We start from the raw sequence: 18,439 nt of genomic DNA, 5'->3' as shown, positions 1-18,439 counted from the left end.
CCTTATTTAAGAAGGAGTTCGCATTTGTTCTAATTTTACTTTAGTTAGAAGAATTTTTTTGTTTTTAAAGCTTCTGAGTCGTTGAAATCTTCAATATATTCTCAAATAATAGACATGATAGTTAAGCTTAGGCGAGACAGAGAACCGGGTTTACGGTTGGTTGATAAGGATTATGTGTTGAATTTTTTTAATACTTGATATTTGATTTGTAATTTATTTTTCAAAAAAAAAATAGAAATAATAAGAATTTACAATGAAATTAATATTAAGAAATTACCTAAAATTTATTTTATTTATAAAACAATAATATTTATTTTAAAGGTATAATTTATTTATTTTTATCATAATTGACTATTTGATGATGAGATAATTTGGGGATAAACATCTATTGACCAAACAATGAACATAATCAAAACTTTTAAGGATGTGTTAGATTTCGAGAACTTCAAAGTTCAAACCACGTGACTAACCTCTGTCGTTGACCTTTGGTTCTTTGGAATATGGAAAATGAAACATTTCAACTGTTGATAATTTACTATTAATGTGAGTTTAAACGTGTTTAAATACGTAATTTTTACGATTTAAAAGTTTAAGAGTTTATGAATATAGGTATTGAATCAAATAATATATTTTTACGGTATCTTAATATTATTGATATTGTTTTTATCGTAATAATTTGGAGGATGTGTTTAAACAGTTAATGTCATTTACTTTAGAGATTAAAGGTTATAAGTTAAGCAATAGAAATTTAAGTTATTAATTGGTATCTCATTTACTTTCATTTCTTAAGATTAATATGATTTGACACTCAGGGTTGAAATTAGGAAAAAAAATTTAGAGGTCGAAATTAAATTGTAATTTTTACGATAGCAAAAATGTAATTTAATCATTTTAATAGTCTATATCTTTATAATTTTTAAAGAATTTAAAGGGCTTAAATGAAAAAAATTTCATTTTAGGATGCCGAGTTTCACCCCTGTTGACACTCCTCTGGAAAAAAAACTATATAAAAAATATGATGTCGTCTAATATAGAATCTTATAATAATACGATCTATTTTAAACCTAGGGTTGTGGTTTAAAAATAAAAATGAAAACCTTAGAACCATTAGATGAAGCTATGTCAAGAACTCTGAATATGTACAGGTAATCTTGAATTTGTTCAATCAATTATCGAAAAAGAGAAAATATGTGTCTTCTCGTACAAAAACTCATTCTATTTCGCTCTCTCTTTATTTGATGTTAAAATTTATTGAATTAGTTGAAAGATAAACGTACGTTTTTTCGCAATTAATTTTAATCTTGTCCATGTTAAGATTTATTTAAAGTTGTAATATACATTTAATAATAGTAGAGATTTGTCATCAATCCATATACTTTAACAAAGTTTCAGATTTAATCCATTTATGTAAAGAGTTCATAATTAAGTCCTTTTTCTCATCAATTAACCATTGATTTATCTAATAGGATTTTCATAATTTCAAAAGTTACTCATTAGATTTGAAAGGTGAAATGAACCAAATCAACAATTTTTGAGCTACAAAAAATTTTGAAACTAACACATTAAAGTTTCCAACTTTAAAGTATTAAGCTTTTACTTTTCCTCTTTGTCAAAGGATTTTTCTTTATTAATGACCTCGAAATTTTCAGTCATCTTTTTTTTTTCAATGCAATTAATTAAACCCTAAATCTATGTTAATCTCCAGCAAACATTTAACATTGAAGTTTGTTTGGCTTTTAATGATTTCTTTTTTTCTCTCAATGTTTTATCATCATTTCCAAAATCTAGATTCTTTTGTTTTCTTTTGTGGTAAAATTATTATAGAGGTCCCTATATTAAGAATTAAATTATATTTTATTTTTATAAAAAAATATAAATTAGTCCCTATATATTAAATTAAAAAGCAAACTGGACCTTTTTGTGAAAAACTTTATCAATTTCTACTGGTAGAAACTGGTATGACTAATAAAATAATCAGACAGTTACACGTGGTGTGTCGTATGTACCTTATTTTGATATACAGGGACTAATTTTTAACAGTAGAAATGGATAGAATTTTTTAACAGAAAGACTAATTTGCTTTCTGATCTAATGTACAGGAACTAATTTACCATGTTTTTTTTTATAAATATATTTTTCACATGTTTTTTTCGCGCACAAGATGTGCCATAATCTAGTATAATTTAATCCCTTTAGCCTATTTGTTTAATAAAAAAATTTACATTTTGACCTTTTTTAAAAGTTAAAAGTTTTCAATTAAGTCATTTTACTACAAATACTTTAGCTTGGCCCCAAAAAAATTTTTAATTTCATATCAACTCCCAATCACACAATTCCTAATTTGAATGTATCTAATAATATAATCCCTCTTTAAAGTATTTAGACAAATATTTGAATAATGATATTAAAGTAGAAACAAAAGGAATATAGACAAGCAAAAAAGAAGAAAATAACAAAGAAACAAGCCAAAAAAAGGAAAAGAAGAAAAGAAACCGACCAATCGAAAATATAACTTGGCTTAAAATGGTTATAAATTGCTTTATGAGGGATCAAAGATAAATCATAATTTTTAGGGGGCAAAATGTAATTTTTCTATTATACTAATGTGTAATTTTTAAAAATTTAAAGGGGTTACAAGGTAATTTTATCATTTTAAGGGTCAAGGTCATTGCCGCCCTTGTCTACGCCTCTACTTCACTCCAGTTAGAAGTTGATATCATTTTGAGTTCAAGTTATTTTATGTTTAGATTAATTTGGTTCTAGATCAATTCGAGTTTGAGTTAAATGAAATAAGTAAATAAATATGTATATTTAAGTTCATATCGGGTTAACTCTAATTTACGTTCATATAAATTTGTTATATTATACATTGATGAAGATTTTACGTGAAAAATCATTATCAAGAAAATCACAGGTAGAGGATGAAAAATTTACTAATGTTGAAAAAACCACAATACAAGAGGTTTTCGACTAAACACATTTTAAGGGTTAAACAACCTTGTTATAATCAATGTTTAATAGATGAAGTATAGTCTTATACAAATTCAACTTGTGCGGCATGGTTTGTTCGACCGTCGGTCCTTCACCCTCACAAATCTCCTATTTTACCTCTCTATTTTATTTCTTTATCGAATGAGCTACACTTCAAAATTTTTAAACCGAATCAAGATGAGATTCGGGTCACAACTCTAACAAAATCAAATCAAAATTTTGTGTTAGATTCAAAATTTTGTATTATATTTATACTTTTTCAATGCTAGATAGAGGTGTATATGTTTAAAATTTGTAAGAAAATTAGCAATGGAGGGGTTGAAAATTTGTTTTAGTTTGAATCACTTTCCCTATAATGTCCATTTCATATATGAATTTTTTAAATCTTTTAGGGCATAAAGTTCATCAATATCCATGCCATTGGGGATGATGCTGAGGCTCTTTAAAGTTGTTTTCTTTAATTATCGAGATGAGACAGACAGCCATGCAAATGTTGGTTGGTGCTGTCTTTTCCATTTCTTTCTTTATTACAACACTTACATTGCTATGTTTTTTTTTTAATTTATTTTTTTATGTTTTGGCCATTTCCTTTTGCAAAATCATGATCTTACCAGCTCCAATTACCTTTCAAGAAAATGGGCAGAAAAAAAAAAAAAGAAATCCCAGAAACCTCGTAAAGATTAGCTATTGAATCTTGAGGTTTAATTTTTTTTAAATTTCAAAATTTAGTATATGAACAAATTGGATATGATATATTTAAGAAAATACAATTAAAATTTAAGAGTTTTATTTCTTTTCTTCTTTTAATACATCAGGAGGACGTCGGTTCGAGTACGTTGAAACGCATTATGTTTCTATTTATGATTTGGGAAGGGACTATTGGTAGTTTTAGACATTATGTCAAAAAGAACTGATATGATTAGAACCTATAATAAATGAAATTATTAAAAAAATCTAAATTGTTCATATGATCTATACAAACATATTTAAACTTTAATTCACGTGTTTTAAACAAGTTTTGTAAGTAAATTTGTTCCTAAACTATATCTCAATTTTCATAGTATTTTTTTTTGGGTAAACTACATCATAACTATGGGTCATTTTTTTTTTTTGGTTATCCAACTATGAACCATAGTGCAATCAACGGAAATTGATAAAAAAAACCAGTCTTGATTAATTGAGTGGCTAATTTAAAAAAAGCATAACTCTGTGACAAAAAAAGAAACAAATCCATAGTTAGGTGACCAATTTAAAAAATTCATAGTTGGATGAAAAAACAAAAGGCTCATAGTTTGGTGACTTGTGATATAGTTTACCATTTATGGAGGAGTCAGAAATAATCCTAAACATCAATTTTATCCATTTTATCAAAAAAAAAAAGTATTTGGCATCCAATAAAAATGGTAACATTTGTCATATTCTTATTAGTTGATATCATGATAAAATAGGAGAAATTAATAATTTAGGACGATTTTGACAAAAAAAAAACTTTAAAAAACCATTTTGTGAATTAGGGTATAGTTTGATAGCACCAATTTACAAATAAAACTTTTAAATATGTTATGTTATATTCGAACTAGTATTTAAGTTTCAAATTAATAGTTAGATCGATAGAAAAACATTAGTAATATGACATAAATACTTTAGAAAATCGAATAATGTGTTATAAAGTTAGATTATTTTAACCTTGAATAGGAGGATAACGTGTTTCAAAGCACTCAAATTTACGCTCTTCTATACTGATAATAATATCGATATTAATCGAATTAAGACACAATCGACATATCCTCTTAATTATTAAAACAATAACGATGGGAAATGAATAAAGGTTGAATCCACGCTTAACCCTTCAATTTAATATGATTTTCCCTTCTGATTTTGTCTGTCAATTAAACATATGATATAATTAAACCCTTGAATTTAATAAACAATGGAAGAAATAAAGACAGGAAAAAGGACATAATTGATGCGTTGAAGAAACCAATTATTGAGACAAATTTTGATCATAGTTGGAACCCTCTGTTATCTTTTACACTTCATTATTATAATCATATGATTCTTCTTCTTGATCCATTTTAATTACAAAATATTGTTTATTCCAAAAAAAAACTTACAAAATATTGGGACATGTTGCTTTGGATAGTGGGTCACTTTTCTTTATTTTTAATTTTCATTATTTAAATAATAATAAAAAAACCTACAAATCTCAGTGTTCTTAAGAAACAAAGTTCCAGGATTCAGACAAAACAACAACTTGCAATGAGAAACAGAGAAGAAAACAAAACCAAAAAAATGGTAGAAACGAAAAAAGTATAAAATAATGTTAACTGGTCAGAAAATTTCCCAATATCAAAGGGTCCGAAAGACAAAAAGTGAAAATTCCAATGTACCAAAAGAAAATTAAAAAAAAAAAGGAAAAAAAATGCTTGGGTTTTTCAGAACTGAAAATTTCTTATTTGTATGCTTTAGATAAATTTGCATGCAATATAACTTCTTAACAACATAATACTCTCAACCGTTAGATCAAAAAGTAAATAAAATTCATTCTGTCTGTTATCGATGATGTCATGTTTGAAATTTTCTTTGAACCTTTTAACGTTTGAACTAGTTATTGTCTGAAATCCCTAAAATGGCAGTAATATACAAGTTTAGGATTTAAGATTAGAGCTGATGAAGTGTCGATAAATTAATAAAAAGAAAACTTATTTGTCGATTATTTTGAATTGGGCTTATTCTAAATTTAGATTATTCCGGTTTTTAATTATTTTTAGATTTGAGTTAAACAAATCTAAATAATTATTTTTTATGATCAAATTAAATTAAATTAAATTTAAATCCATCACATCGTATTTTCGAGTTGAGCCAAATTTTATTAGAGCAAAAACTATAGCTGTATTTCTATTTCTCTAGACTCTGAATCCAAATTGTTTGGGCTACATTCAAGGAAATAAACAAACAAGCCGAACCCAATCTATTGAATGCCTTAGCCACAAGCCCTGAGCCTATGTGATTGGGCCTCATCCAATTCAATCACCCAATAACTTTCCATAAATAAAAAAAAAGCCCCAACATAATTTAAACCCTTAATGTTTACATATATTGTTAGTTTGGTCCTTATTTTTTAATTAAATTTGACCTCAATCTTTTAAAAGGAATCGATTTTGACCATCATCCTTTCAAAACGAGTCAGATTGACAAAAATACTAACTATAATATTAATTTTTTACATATGGCAACTAACATGACAATTCACGTGTACTTTATGTTTTTTTTTTATAAACTTTATTTTTATTTTTAAATCATTTGTTGATGTGGCTATATAAGACAAATAGTATTATGTTAGCATGAATTACATGTGGACTTCCGTGCAGGTTGCCACGTTAACATCATTAAAAAAATAATATTTTAGTCAACATTTTCGTTAAAAGAAAGTAATTTAACTTTTTTTAAACGTTGATGACTAAATTTATTTCAAAGAAAGAACAAATGTCAAATTTACCCCCAAAAAAAGTAAACATTAAATACTAAATTTATCATTATATAAAAATAAAATAAAAATTAATATCTATATTTATATAAATTATCTTGTTAAATTGGTGCCGCTAGTCAACTCATCACTAACTCGATTAGTAAATTACTTAAAAGCCCTCTTTTAATAAATAATTGAATATAATTAATCTATACTTATATAAACAGGTTGAATCGGACTAAAAACCTATTTAAACCGATTAAATTGATTTTCTTTATTTTTAAATTTTTATGATATGTTAATTATTTATTTAATTATACTTCTATATCATTAATTACTATAATTTTTATTGGCGAATGTATCGAAAAGGTCTCTCAATTATAAAGACTAAATTAAATTAATCTCTCAATTATTATATGGATCAATTTAGTTCTTATCTTGTTAAAAGAATCAACTAGAGCTGAATTGAATAGGGTTAACATTTACTATTTTAAAATATATCATTTACTACATAATGGAGTTAACATTTTTAAAGTTTTTATTGCTCTATAAATAAAATTTTTGTTTGAAATCAAACTGCAATTGAAAAGAATAATTTTCAAGACATGTTTTATACAAGAAATATTAACTTTATTACGATTTAGATTTATTTGATTCTTTTTAACGTGTATGGATTAATATTACGATTTGGATTTATTTGATTCTTTTCACAATATATGGATTAAATCAATTTATTTAATAAATAAATAAACTAATTTAATTGAATCCCCATAATATAAGGACCTCCCAAATACTTTAACCACCTTTCATTTATTAAAATCTTAAAACAATAAACCCATTTTGTTTAATAAAAACAGTGACATTAATACATTAGTATAGGAATAATTATGAATTCCATCCATTTTTATCTTTTACGAAAATTGAAAAATTAAAGTTCAAGCTTAATTCATTTTTTAAATTTTATATTTTTGTCTGAATCATCTCATATTATGAGTAAATAACTTTATCAATGAACAAATCAAGCACTATATAACTAACTAGCATCACCTTTATAAGGATGAAAACACCAGTTTAAACTTCGAAAAATTATTTGTTGAAGAAACTTTACGTTGATCGTTTTAGACTCGATAAAAATTAATCTCAAATTCAAAATTACTCGAAGATTCCCTAAAAAAGAAAATTGTATATTTTATTCATTTGATTACTTCCCAATGACAAAATTCACAGTCACAAGATATATAAAGCATCTAACTATATATAAGATTCCAAAATTTTCCTAGCATCCAATTTGTCACTATATGTATATACATATGAAAAGTGTCTATGGGTATCATCATGGTGAGACATGTCCAGACAGAAAATGTTGGTGAGCATTTGGGATAATGAATAATATACTAATTTCAGATTCAGTCCCTGACATTTTGTTATTTATGAGACTAGGTTCATACTTGAAGCATTTAGCATGCTCATTTAGGTTCATGCCATTAATTAATTTATTTAGACCAAAATAAGTTATATTTGCTCAAAATAGTAGAATACTAAATTTGGATAAAATTTCATTAATTATTTAGAATGATAAATAAGGGAAAAAATAATTTATTGATTTAATATTTTAAAACTATATTTACAATTTTAAATGATAATAAATTCAATGTTGTTATTAAATTTGTATAAACAAAATTATAATTTTAATTAATTCAGAGAGCAAGGCAAAGTTTAGGGAAAAAACAAAATTAGAAAATGCTTTTAATATTATTAATATCTTAGCCATAATCACCATATTCTTTCTAATTTAGATTCTAATTGGTAATCTAATTTGAAAATTTTCCAATGGAGTCCTTTAATTATCAATATCATACCAATTATGCTATTTTTAACCTAATATATAGTTCAGATATTAAATGTTAGCTCAAATATGACATGTAGCGTACTTAAAAAACACATTAATCGAATTTTATACGCCTCTATACTTATCATATGTACAAATTGGATCTAAGTCGTTAAAAAAATAGCTCTAATCTATTTTGTACTAAATTTAAGCCTTTTTTTGAGTTAATGTTAGCCGAGAAATAACCAAAAGATCAATTCCTTTATAATGTAATAAATATAATTATGAGCGTATTTTTGTCTTTTACATTTTATATAAAGTCTATGAAAATCAAAATTTTCCTAAAATATATAGATTTGAACAATTTAACACTTGAACGGATGATTAAACTGACAGAAAGACTTAATGACTACTTTGAAAAGTCAATTACTTTTTCTTTTCTTTTCTTTTTTTTCAGATTCAAGATTAATTTAAAACCCAAATCATAACTTCAAGGATGCTTGATGCAATTAACTCTAATCTTTCCCCAACTTTCATGTATATTCCATATAACTGTCAAAAAAATCACCACGGAGACCTTTGTAATATGAGTCGAATTATATTTTGCTTCATCTACTAAAAAGTGAACCAATTAGTCTTTGTACATCAGATAAAAAAGTAAATTGATTTTTCTGTTAAAAACTTCATCCATTTTTACTATTAAAAATCGATTCATGTATGTCAGCATGACGTGCACATAACACACTATGTGTAACTATTTAATTATTCTATCAATCAGTTAATTTTTAACAATAAAAATAAATAAATTTTTTAATAAAATGATCAATTTATTTTTTCATTTAAATTACATAAATTAATTTACTTATTTTTAATTAAATCAGCAAAATACTATTTACTAGCAACTTTCTTAAAAGGGTAAAAAACATTTTTTGTTTATATTTCTTAAACAAATATTAAAATAAAATAAAACAAAAAGCCTGTGAAGTTGTCCATTTCTATAAAGTTCACCACCACGACTGGTTTCATCAATACTCATCAATACTCAGTACTTTAAACTAACTATTATGCTGCCTTCTCTCAACTCAGTCGCCGTCGCCGCCGTACCTTTCTTCATCTTCTTCCTTTTCCTTAAAAGGTTCCTTCCTTCCGGTCGAAAAATGGGATCCAACACCCTCCCAACCGTCCCTGGTATATATATACGTACAGACCCTATATATATATTATTGAACCCTCAAAATTTTTTTTTAAAAATAAACTCTTGCTGGGATTGTTGTTTTGTTGTTGCTGCAGAGGTGCCAGGGTTGCCGATCGTCGGAAACTTGCTGCAGTTGAAAGAGAAGAAGCCTCACAAGACGTTTACGAAATGGGCAGAGACACATGGACCGGTTTATTCTATCAGAACTGGAGCTTCGACCGTTATCGTCATCAATTCGCCGGAGACGGCCAAAGAGGTTCGCACTTTTATCTTCTTCCTTACTGTGCTTTTAATCTTTGGGTTCCTTGAATATTTTGATCAAGGTTGGTTTAGTTTCTAATTCGAATTTTTTCAATTATTTATAAGTTTAGATTTGTGTTTGAGTCATTCGAGAGTCGAGTTGTCTGAGTTGGATTATTTAGTGCTTTTCATTCTAGTGTTAAATTAATTCGAGTTTAGATAATTTTGACTTTGATTTATTTAAAGTTTAGATTGTTTTATACTCAACTTATTTTAGATTCAAATTATTTTTAAAATTCGAGTTATTAATTTTTATTTAAATTAATTTGGGTTTCATAATTTTTTTAAGATATTTGGACCAAAATTTGTTTTGGTTTCGTATTTGAGTATTTCAGATTTGTAGGGTTTAATTTGGTTTTGTAAGTTAGATCATCTAGTGCTTTTCATTCTAATTCGACAATTGAATTGAATTTTTCAAAGTTCAAATTGTTTCATACTCAAATCATTTCAAATTGAGTTCGAGTTGAGTCTTTATTTAAATGAATTAAATTAAAATTTTGAAAATAATTAAAACCAGTAATTTTATGGTAATATTTAAAGAAAAAAAAACAACACATTTTATGACAGCATGTAATTCCTCCTAATCAAATAAAAACTCAAAATGATTTGATATTAAAATACTCAAATCCAATTAAGTTTTAGTTCAATTGGCATTATATTGTTGTCAGGACAGGAGATCGTGAGTTTGAGTGCCAAGAAGCGCATTATTCCAAAAAAATTCCAAAAGAAAAATTACATACAATCTTTCACAATTGATTTTAAAAAGTTACATTTTACTCACTCTACTCAAAAAATCGATAAGTTAATCTCTATACATTAAATCAAAAAACAAATTGGCCTTTCCGTTAAAAATGTTCAGTTTTTTAGTAAAGAAGGTAAAATATAATTTGACTCCTTTTTCTCATTTAAGTCAATGAAAAATACTTTTTTATTCTCAAAATTAACTAATTTTTCCGAGTCCAACGTAACGAGGGTCTATAATTTTATGCATTATTATAAATAAAGTTTGATTTTAAATTTTTCTGACTTATCATTTGATTTACTAATATTCGTCCCTTACAGGCCATGGTGACCAGATTTTCATCCATTTCAACAAGAAAGCTATCAAATGCCTTGAAGATCCTCACATTCGATAAATGTATGGTCGCGACAAGCGACTACGACGAGTTTCACAAGCTCGCTAAACGTTGTTTACTAACAAATACTTTGGGTTCAAACGCTCAGGTTTACTCGAATTTCTCGTTTTTGTTTTTGTTTTCGATTGCCATTATTGTTTTTTTACTCTTCGGTATTACCTTAGAGACGACATCGTCACCTCAGAGAAACCATGATCGAGAACATATATAGCAAATTGCACGATACGTTGAAGAAAGATCCTATAAGACCTATCAACTTTAGGGAAGTATTCGAGTCCGAACTTTTCCGATTAGCGATGAAACAAGCTTTAGGTAAAGACGTGGAGTCGATTTACGTTGAGGAGATCGGTACGTTGTCGAGGAAAGAGATACATAAAGTTTTGGTCATGGACATGATGGAAGGCGCTATCGATGTAGATTGGCGTGATTTCTTCCCATACTTGAGATGGATTCCGAACAAAAGTTTCGAAATGAATATCCAACGGAAACATTTCCGAAGGATGGCATTAATGAATGCTTTAATCAAAGACCAAATGAAACGAATCGATGCAGGGGAGGTAATTTCGATTTCCTTTACCATGTTCTAATTCGAGATGTAATCTCTAATACCAACTATGATCCAGGAAGTGAATTGTTACCTTGATTACTTATTATCCGAAGCAAAGACACTTACAATGGACCAATTAGCGATGTTGTTGTGGGAGACAATTATCGAAACAGCGGATACGACTTTAGTCACAACAGAATGGGCAATGTATCAACTTGCAAAAGATACGACCCGACAGGTTCGTTTTTCATCACTTTATACTAATCCGCTCAATCTCTGATTCCGAAATTTTCTCGTATCTTAAATAGGACCGTCTTTATCACGAACTCCAAAAAGTATGCAGTTCCAACAAGGTTAAAGAAGAAAACTTCTCACAAATCCGATACTTGGATGCCGTTTTTCATGAAACTCTTCGGAAACATAGTCCGGCGCCGTTAGTTCCGTTACGATACGTGCATGAAGACACACAAATTGGAGGGTATCATATACCAGCAGGAAGTGAGGTTAGTTTCTTTTTTGCCTCTTTAAACTCGCCAGTCAGCCATATGGCGGTGAATTTGTTCCCGGACCTTGCTATTAACGTACATTTTTGAACAGATTGCTGTTAACATCTATGGTTGTAACATGGACAAGAACTATTGGGAAAACCCAGAAGAATGGAACCCGGAAAGGTTCCTCGACGAGAAATACGACCCATTGGATTTGCAAAAGACAATGGCGTTCGGAGCTGGGAAAAGGGCGTGTGCCGGTTCACTTCAAGCAATGTTGCTAGCTTGTGGTGCAATAGGTAGATTGGTGCAGGAATTCGAGTGGCAACTGAAAGATGGCGAAGAGGAGAAAGTCGACACCGTCGGCCTTACCTCACAGAAACTGCATCCATTGCTTGCTGTCTTGAAACCAAGAAACTAGAAACTATGAATGTTAGATCTCTTACAGGCTTTGAACATTGCAGTGGAACAATTAGAACTTGAGCTATATGTATAGATAAATATGAAAGTCTATACAGGTTTGCTTTGATGCATCATCATTGGATTATGGGGTTGCAATCACTGCTAGAATTGAAATCAAATTTACAGAAAAAATAATGCATTCATTTTAGTTTTTTGGGCTCTAATGTTTTAGTTCTAATTATTTAATTAGGAGACTAAATCAATTGAAATGGCTTTTAATATTGTTAAATGTTTTTTTTATTATTTATTTAAATGAATAATCTGAACCGAACATACCGAGGAACCGATGGTCTAACCAATTCAAGTATATAAATATTTTTAAAATAAAATTTTAAAAATTAAGTGGATAATAATTGGATTTGAATAATTGATATTTAATAATTAATATCTGAATTCGCTTTGAATTTTGTTGCAGATGGTAATTAGAATATCTTAATTTGAATACTATCTGATATGCAAAAAGAAACAAGTTGGATGTCCACAAACATCTGAATTTGCATTATCCATTGCCATCTCTAGATTCGACCCACTTAATTTTAATAATTTGAAGCAATCCAAATTCAAAAATTTTAATTTGAAATAATTAAATTTAAAATGATTTAAACTCGAATTGATTTGAATAAATAATTTGAAATTACCCGAACTCAAATATCAAAATTGAATAAAAAAATTAAATGAAAAAAATCCAAAATTATCTGAACTCAAAACAATGCAACTGGCAAGTATGAATAACCCAAACCTCGAATAATTTAAACCTAAATAACTTTGACCTGAAAAAATTTGAATTGAAATTGACTAGAACCCAAAATCAAAATGACACTAAACCTAAATAATCTATACTCACAATTTCTAAAAAAGGCATAATAATAAGTTTAGCCCTTAACATTTATATCTTTTGTCAATTTTTTTAATTAAATCATTAACCTTTTAAAAAGAGTCAGATCGACATTTTTAACGAAAATATTAACTAAAACATTAATTTTTAAAGATGGTATGGAAACCCCGTGTAGCAATCTATATATACTTTATGTTGATATGACATTATTTGTCTTATATACCACATTAACAAATAATACAAAAATTATAAAAATATTAAAAACAAACATGAAATACATGTGAATTATAATACAAACTGCTGTGTTTAAAATTTTAAATTATATTTTCAATAAAAATAATAATAATTTGACTTTTTAAAATACTATGAGAAAATCAAGTTTATGAAAAACTTTAACATGCCTTTTTTCAAGTTAAAACATGCCTTAAATCATTGATGCAACTTTTTCAAGTAGATTCATCATTTTCCATCATCTATAATGTGATCATACATAAGAACAGTACCAGGACAGTCACAATGAAACACTACTGACCACGCATGTCTGTTGCATGCGCATTCTAACATGTTGCCCGCAGTTTACGGGTCTATTAACCTCATAAAAATGACATACTTTCATGCGGCTCTTGTATTAAAATTAAATTATATTTTATTTCTTTTATTTAATAAAAATAAATTAATTTTTACATATTAAAATAAAAATAAATCGATTATTTTATTAAAAATTTTATTCATTTCTATTGTTAAAAATTAAGAGTTATTGTTTTATTATTCTCTTAATTATGCTAGTTTTTAATTGTACAAAGAAACAAAATTTTTAACAAAAAATAAATTTACTCTTTAACCTAACGTACGAGATTAATTTTCTCATTGCATTTAACCATACAACATTCTACATTTATCTGATTTAATGAAAAAAGGAATGCATATATTGTATATATAAAATAAACCCAACTCAATACTTTACAAAGAATTTTAAGACACTTGAAAAATATTACACCCTCAACAACATTAATTTCAAACATCCAAACATTCAAAACATGTTTCTTGACAAACAAGCAAACATCCAAAAAGACTTTGTTTTTTAATTAGGTTTGAAGAATTTCAGTTTAAGACCATCATTCACTATGCTCCAAATACCACCTATGGAGAAAGCTAAGCTAAAAGCAATACCAAGGCAACCAAGTATCCAATTGAAATACCAATTGAAGCTATATTTAGTCGGTCTTTTTATTAGAACCCACATGAAACACGGGTACGCGAACGTAACCGGGAGCGTTAGTCCTCCTAATAGTCCGGCCAGACTCGAAAGGAACGGCAATGCTACTCCTATGAAGAAGTTGACGAATCCGTAGAAAACTCGAAAACCGGACCGAACCCAGATTGAACAAGGGCGGTTTGTACGACTTGTGTATCCAGCTTCGAAGCTATCGAAAACCGGCATTGAATATATTTGGAAACTGCTTAGACAATTGAATACTACTAGGAGGAAAGCTAGCGCGAGAAGACCTCTTGGAATGTCGTGACTGTGGAATCCATAAAGTGCGTTTAAAATCCCTCCCGATGGCATCTGAACCGACATAGAGAATGGCGTTACCTCGAGGTACCGAAAAAAAGATAAACTATACTAGGTGGTCATCCAACTAGTAGTAATTTTTTTTTATCACCCGATTACGAAAAGTTACAAAATAGTCATCCACAATTTAAGCTAAAGATGATAGCTTTTAAAATTGATATAATAGCAATTTTAACCTTCAATGTTTATAAATAGTGTCAATTTAGTCTTGATTCTAAAAAGAATTTTAACCCTCAACATTTACACATTGTGCAATTTGATTTTTTTTGCAATTTTATTACTTTTCTTGAAAAACAAATTTATTAGCTAAATTTTATTGAAAATATACAAAATAGAAAAACCCAAAAATTCAAGATCATATAATTTTATTTTTTCTTATTCTTTTAAAACTAACCGTCAATATCACAAAGGAAAATAAAACTAAAAAAAAAAGACCAAATTAAATAACGTGTAAATGTTAAGAGTTAATCTTTTATAGATTCAAGACTAAATTGATATAATTTATAAATATTGAGGGTTAAAGTTGCTATCATGCCAATTTAAAAACTACTACTTTTTATAGTTGAATGAAAAATCCTATTTAGTTACTTACAAGGTTACCGTAAGCCCAAAAACCTCCAATGGCAACAGGGAAAAGGCACATTGCAATGAAGAAATAAGCAACCTTGGCTCCAATCCACATCGGAACATGAGCCGGATGTTTAAACGTCGATGGCATTGTTGCCTGAAACGATATCGAAAACATGTTGAACACAAAGAACTATGGGTAAAAAGTAAAAACGAGTGACACATTGTGCATATACCTGAATCTCTAAGACTAAGTTATGGCCACGGAATGCAAACGCTACGATTCCAAGCGCATTCATTACCGAGAAGAAAGCAGCGGCAGAAGATGGAAACGAGAGAGGTTCATAAGAGATCGTTGGCGGCCTTTCTTGGCTAACAGAAAGCACCCAAACCATAGTCGAATACGTAATAGCAGTCACGGCTCCGACTAAAGAAAGACCCGCGATTGAATTAAGATTAGGTAGTTGAGACAAGACAATGCACAACGAAGTGAACACCAAATACCACTCCACCGTCGTTAAAGGATTCGACGTACAAAGTGGCCCGCAAACGATTTGAAAGAACAGTTTCATAGTTTCCCCTCCAATTAAAATCAAAGCTGTTGCAGTTCCTGCCGATAAATAAACCGTTGGGAATAAAGCAAGCCAAACACCTAACCTTTCTCCTACAACAAAAAGAACATTACACATTACATCCGTGTCCAACTAACATAACAACATTAAAGACATGTTTTTTTAAGCTTAATGTTCTTACCAAAAGCTGCTTGTGCAAGCTCAACATATCTATTGTACCTCTTTCCTGGTACAGCTTCATGTAATTGAACTAGAATCCATAAAGTGTAAAGTTGCCAACAATATGCTATGGTTAAAGCCAATATACCCCAACTCCTATACAAACAAAACAAATCAAGTTGCTGTTACAATTATTACATATCTGCAATATATTGGACAAGGGAAGAATCTCTGTTCCCTCGAAAAAGAATCCAATGAAAATTAATTTCAGTCCAACCCACAACAATGGCAGGACAGCATAGTTTTTTTTTTTTGCAACAATGCTTATCAGCTGATATGATGATGTACAAAATCATGAGCAATGGAACATCATGGATCATAATAATGAACCAGGAAAAAGCAACACAACTAGTAATAATAAAAAATGAAGCGCCTTGCAGGCCCCTACCCCACAGCTTAATCACGCAAAAAGAACCAGAAAACAATAAGTGGACCATATATTTTTTAAGGGTTAAATCACTGTTTGGAGACTAAATTTAGAAAAAAAACTCACATTAGGATCTGATTTTTTTTTCCTACAACTTAATCTTTCAACCTTTGAACCGTAATTATTATCATATTAGAACCTAAATTAGGTAATTGTCCTCACATTGGAGCTTAAATTTTTTTTATCCAAATTAGTTCCTAAATTTAGCGTTTACTCTCATATTAGGGCTTGAATTTGACAATTACTCTCACGTTAAAGCTTAAACTTTTAGGTTTTCAAGGAGTTAAGTTGGATAAAAAATGTTAAACCGAAAACAATTGTTAAATTCAAGAATTAACTTATACCAGTGAAACAATTGCTAGGTTCAATGACTATCTTAGATAAAATAAAAAAATTAAACCCTAATATGAGACAATTACTAAGTCCATGGAATAACTTGAACAGAAAAGAAAGTGATTTAACCCTTTCCTTAATCTTCCGTGCTCAATTCCTCTCCCAACAATATCGTTTAACATGTGCTGTCTACTTTGGAATGCAACGTGAATTAACACTAAACCGGACCACTAGATCTTATCCTCTACGTTAATGCTACTTTCAATTCAAATCTATGATAAACTATAGAAAAAATAATAATAAAGGATAACTTACGACCACCCCACAATCCCACATAAACATTTAGTCAAATACAAGAGATTCCAAAGCAGAAAAAGAGTGACAGATATTAATGCAAGAAATAGAGATAAACAAGCAAGAAACATAGCTGAAAAAATCCTATAACATCGCCATTGTCATTGCCATTGCCAGTATATATAATCTTAAAGCAAAAATGTTTAAAGATATTGATACCATCCCAAAAACGCAAAAGCAACAGGCAAAACCAGAGCTTGAAACCCAACACCAGCATTTAGATTATGAAACGCAGCATAATGAGCATTCCCATTACGAGATTCGGTAATAGGAAGCCAAGCATCTTGTGGGTTAAGCTTAGTAAGGTGACCCACTTCTTCTAAATAACCTTTCATGTTGATTAAAACCCTTTTCATCGGCGTTCCGATTGGACTTAAAAACCTTGGTGAAATAAACGACGTCGGTGTCCATGCCGATGATTTCGTCTCTTTTGAAGCTGGTCGCGGTGACCTTTGACCTGACGGCGTTTGTATCTCCGGTGTAGATACACGTGGTGTCGCCGGAATCGATATTAACTCCGTTTCCGGTCTCTCTTCCATGACTGTGAGTGAGAAGGTGAAGTGGGGGAGGTGGTGTTTTGTTCGTCGGATTTTTATAGTACGTGAAATAAAATTGGCTAAAAATGAAAATAAAAGGGAATAATTATTTTTAATCATGGCCGTTGATCGACAATGATGAATAATGAACGGTTGTGATGTAGTTTTTGTATAAAATCTAGGTGATAAATGGAATCATATGGTGGTGCTGGAGTGTATGACTTTGACTGATGGGTTGACTGCAAGTAACATGATAATTAAATATTAATTTATTTTGAGGTTAAATAAAATTTTGTAAATTTAAAATTAATTAATTTTTTATTTTTCGAAATTTAATTTTGTTATATTTTAGATATCAAAATTTTTATTTAATTATTAATAGTATTTAAATTATTTTGTTGAATTTAATTTTATTAGGCATATATTTTTAGTTGAATTGCTATTAAGTGATTATTTTTATTATTTTCAAGTGTCATCAACCAATTTAACAAAAAGAAAATTAACAGAATTAACAATTGTATTTAAAATATTAAAATTTAATATTAAATTTTGAAAAATAAAATATATAAATTAAATTATAAATTTATGAAAAGTATAGGTACCTATA

At 28.7% G+C, this 18,439-nt stretch overlaps 2 protein-coding genes across 2 annotated transcripts; one reads left to right on the top strand and one right to left on the bottom strand.

The window, feature by feature from the left end:
* Nucleotides 1-9,246: 9,246 nt before the first annotated feature.
* On the top strand, nt 9,247-12,551 carry LOC108480403 (ent-kaurene oxidase, chloroplastic-like). Its single transcript, XM_017783394.2, has 7 exons — nt 9,247-9,476; nt 9,579-9,739; nt 10,846-11,007; nt 11,084-11,476; nt 11,543-11,704; nt 11,775-11,969; nt 12,064-12,551. The coding sequence occupies exons 1-7, from the start codon at nt 9,353-9,355 to the stop codon at nt 12,373-12,375; spliced, it is 1,509 nt and encodes a 502-aa protein (XP_017638883.1). The 5' UTR covers nt 9,247-9,352; the 3' UTR covers nt 12,376-12,551.
* Nucleotides 12,552-14,221: 1,670 nt separating this feature from the next.
* Nucleotides 14,222-17,894, bottom strand: LOC108480779 (lysine histidine transporter-like 8). Its single transcript, XM_017783876.2, has 5 exons — nt 17,456-17,894; nt 16,145-16,278; nt 15,628-16,055; nt 15,417-15,548; nt 14,222-14,818 (listed from the first exon to the last, which is right to left on the bottom strand). The coding sequence occupies exons 1-5, from the start codon at nt 17,833-17,835 to the stop codon at nt 14,333-14,335; spliced, it is 1,560 nt and encodes a 519-aa protein (XP_017639365.1). The 5' UTR covers nt 17,836-17,894; the 3' UTR covers nt 14,222-14,332.
* Nucleotides 17,895-18,439: the final 545 nt, after the last annotated feature.

This window comes from Gossypium arboreum, chromosome 6, assembly GCF_025698485.1.
Source record: "Gossypium arboreum isolate Shixiya-1 chromosome 6, ASM2569848v2, whole genome shotgun sequence".
Lineage (NCBI taxonomy): Eukaryota > Viridiplantae > Streptophyta > Magnoliopsida > Malvales > Malvaceae > Gossypium > Gossypium arboreum.
The sequence above is the reverse complement of the archived record's forward strand: the minus strand, read 5'-3'. Positions and strand labels throughout refer to the sequence as shown.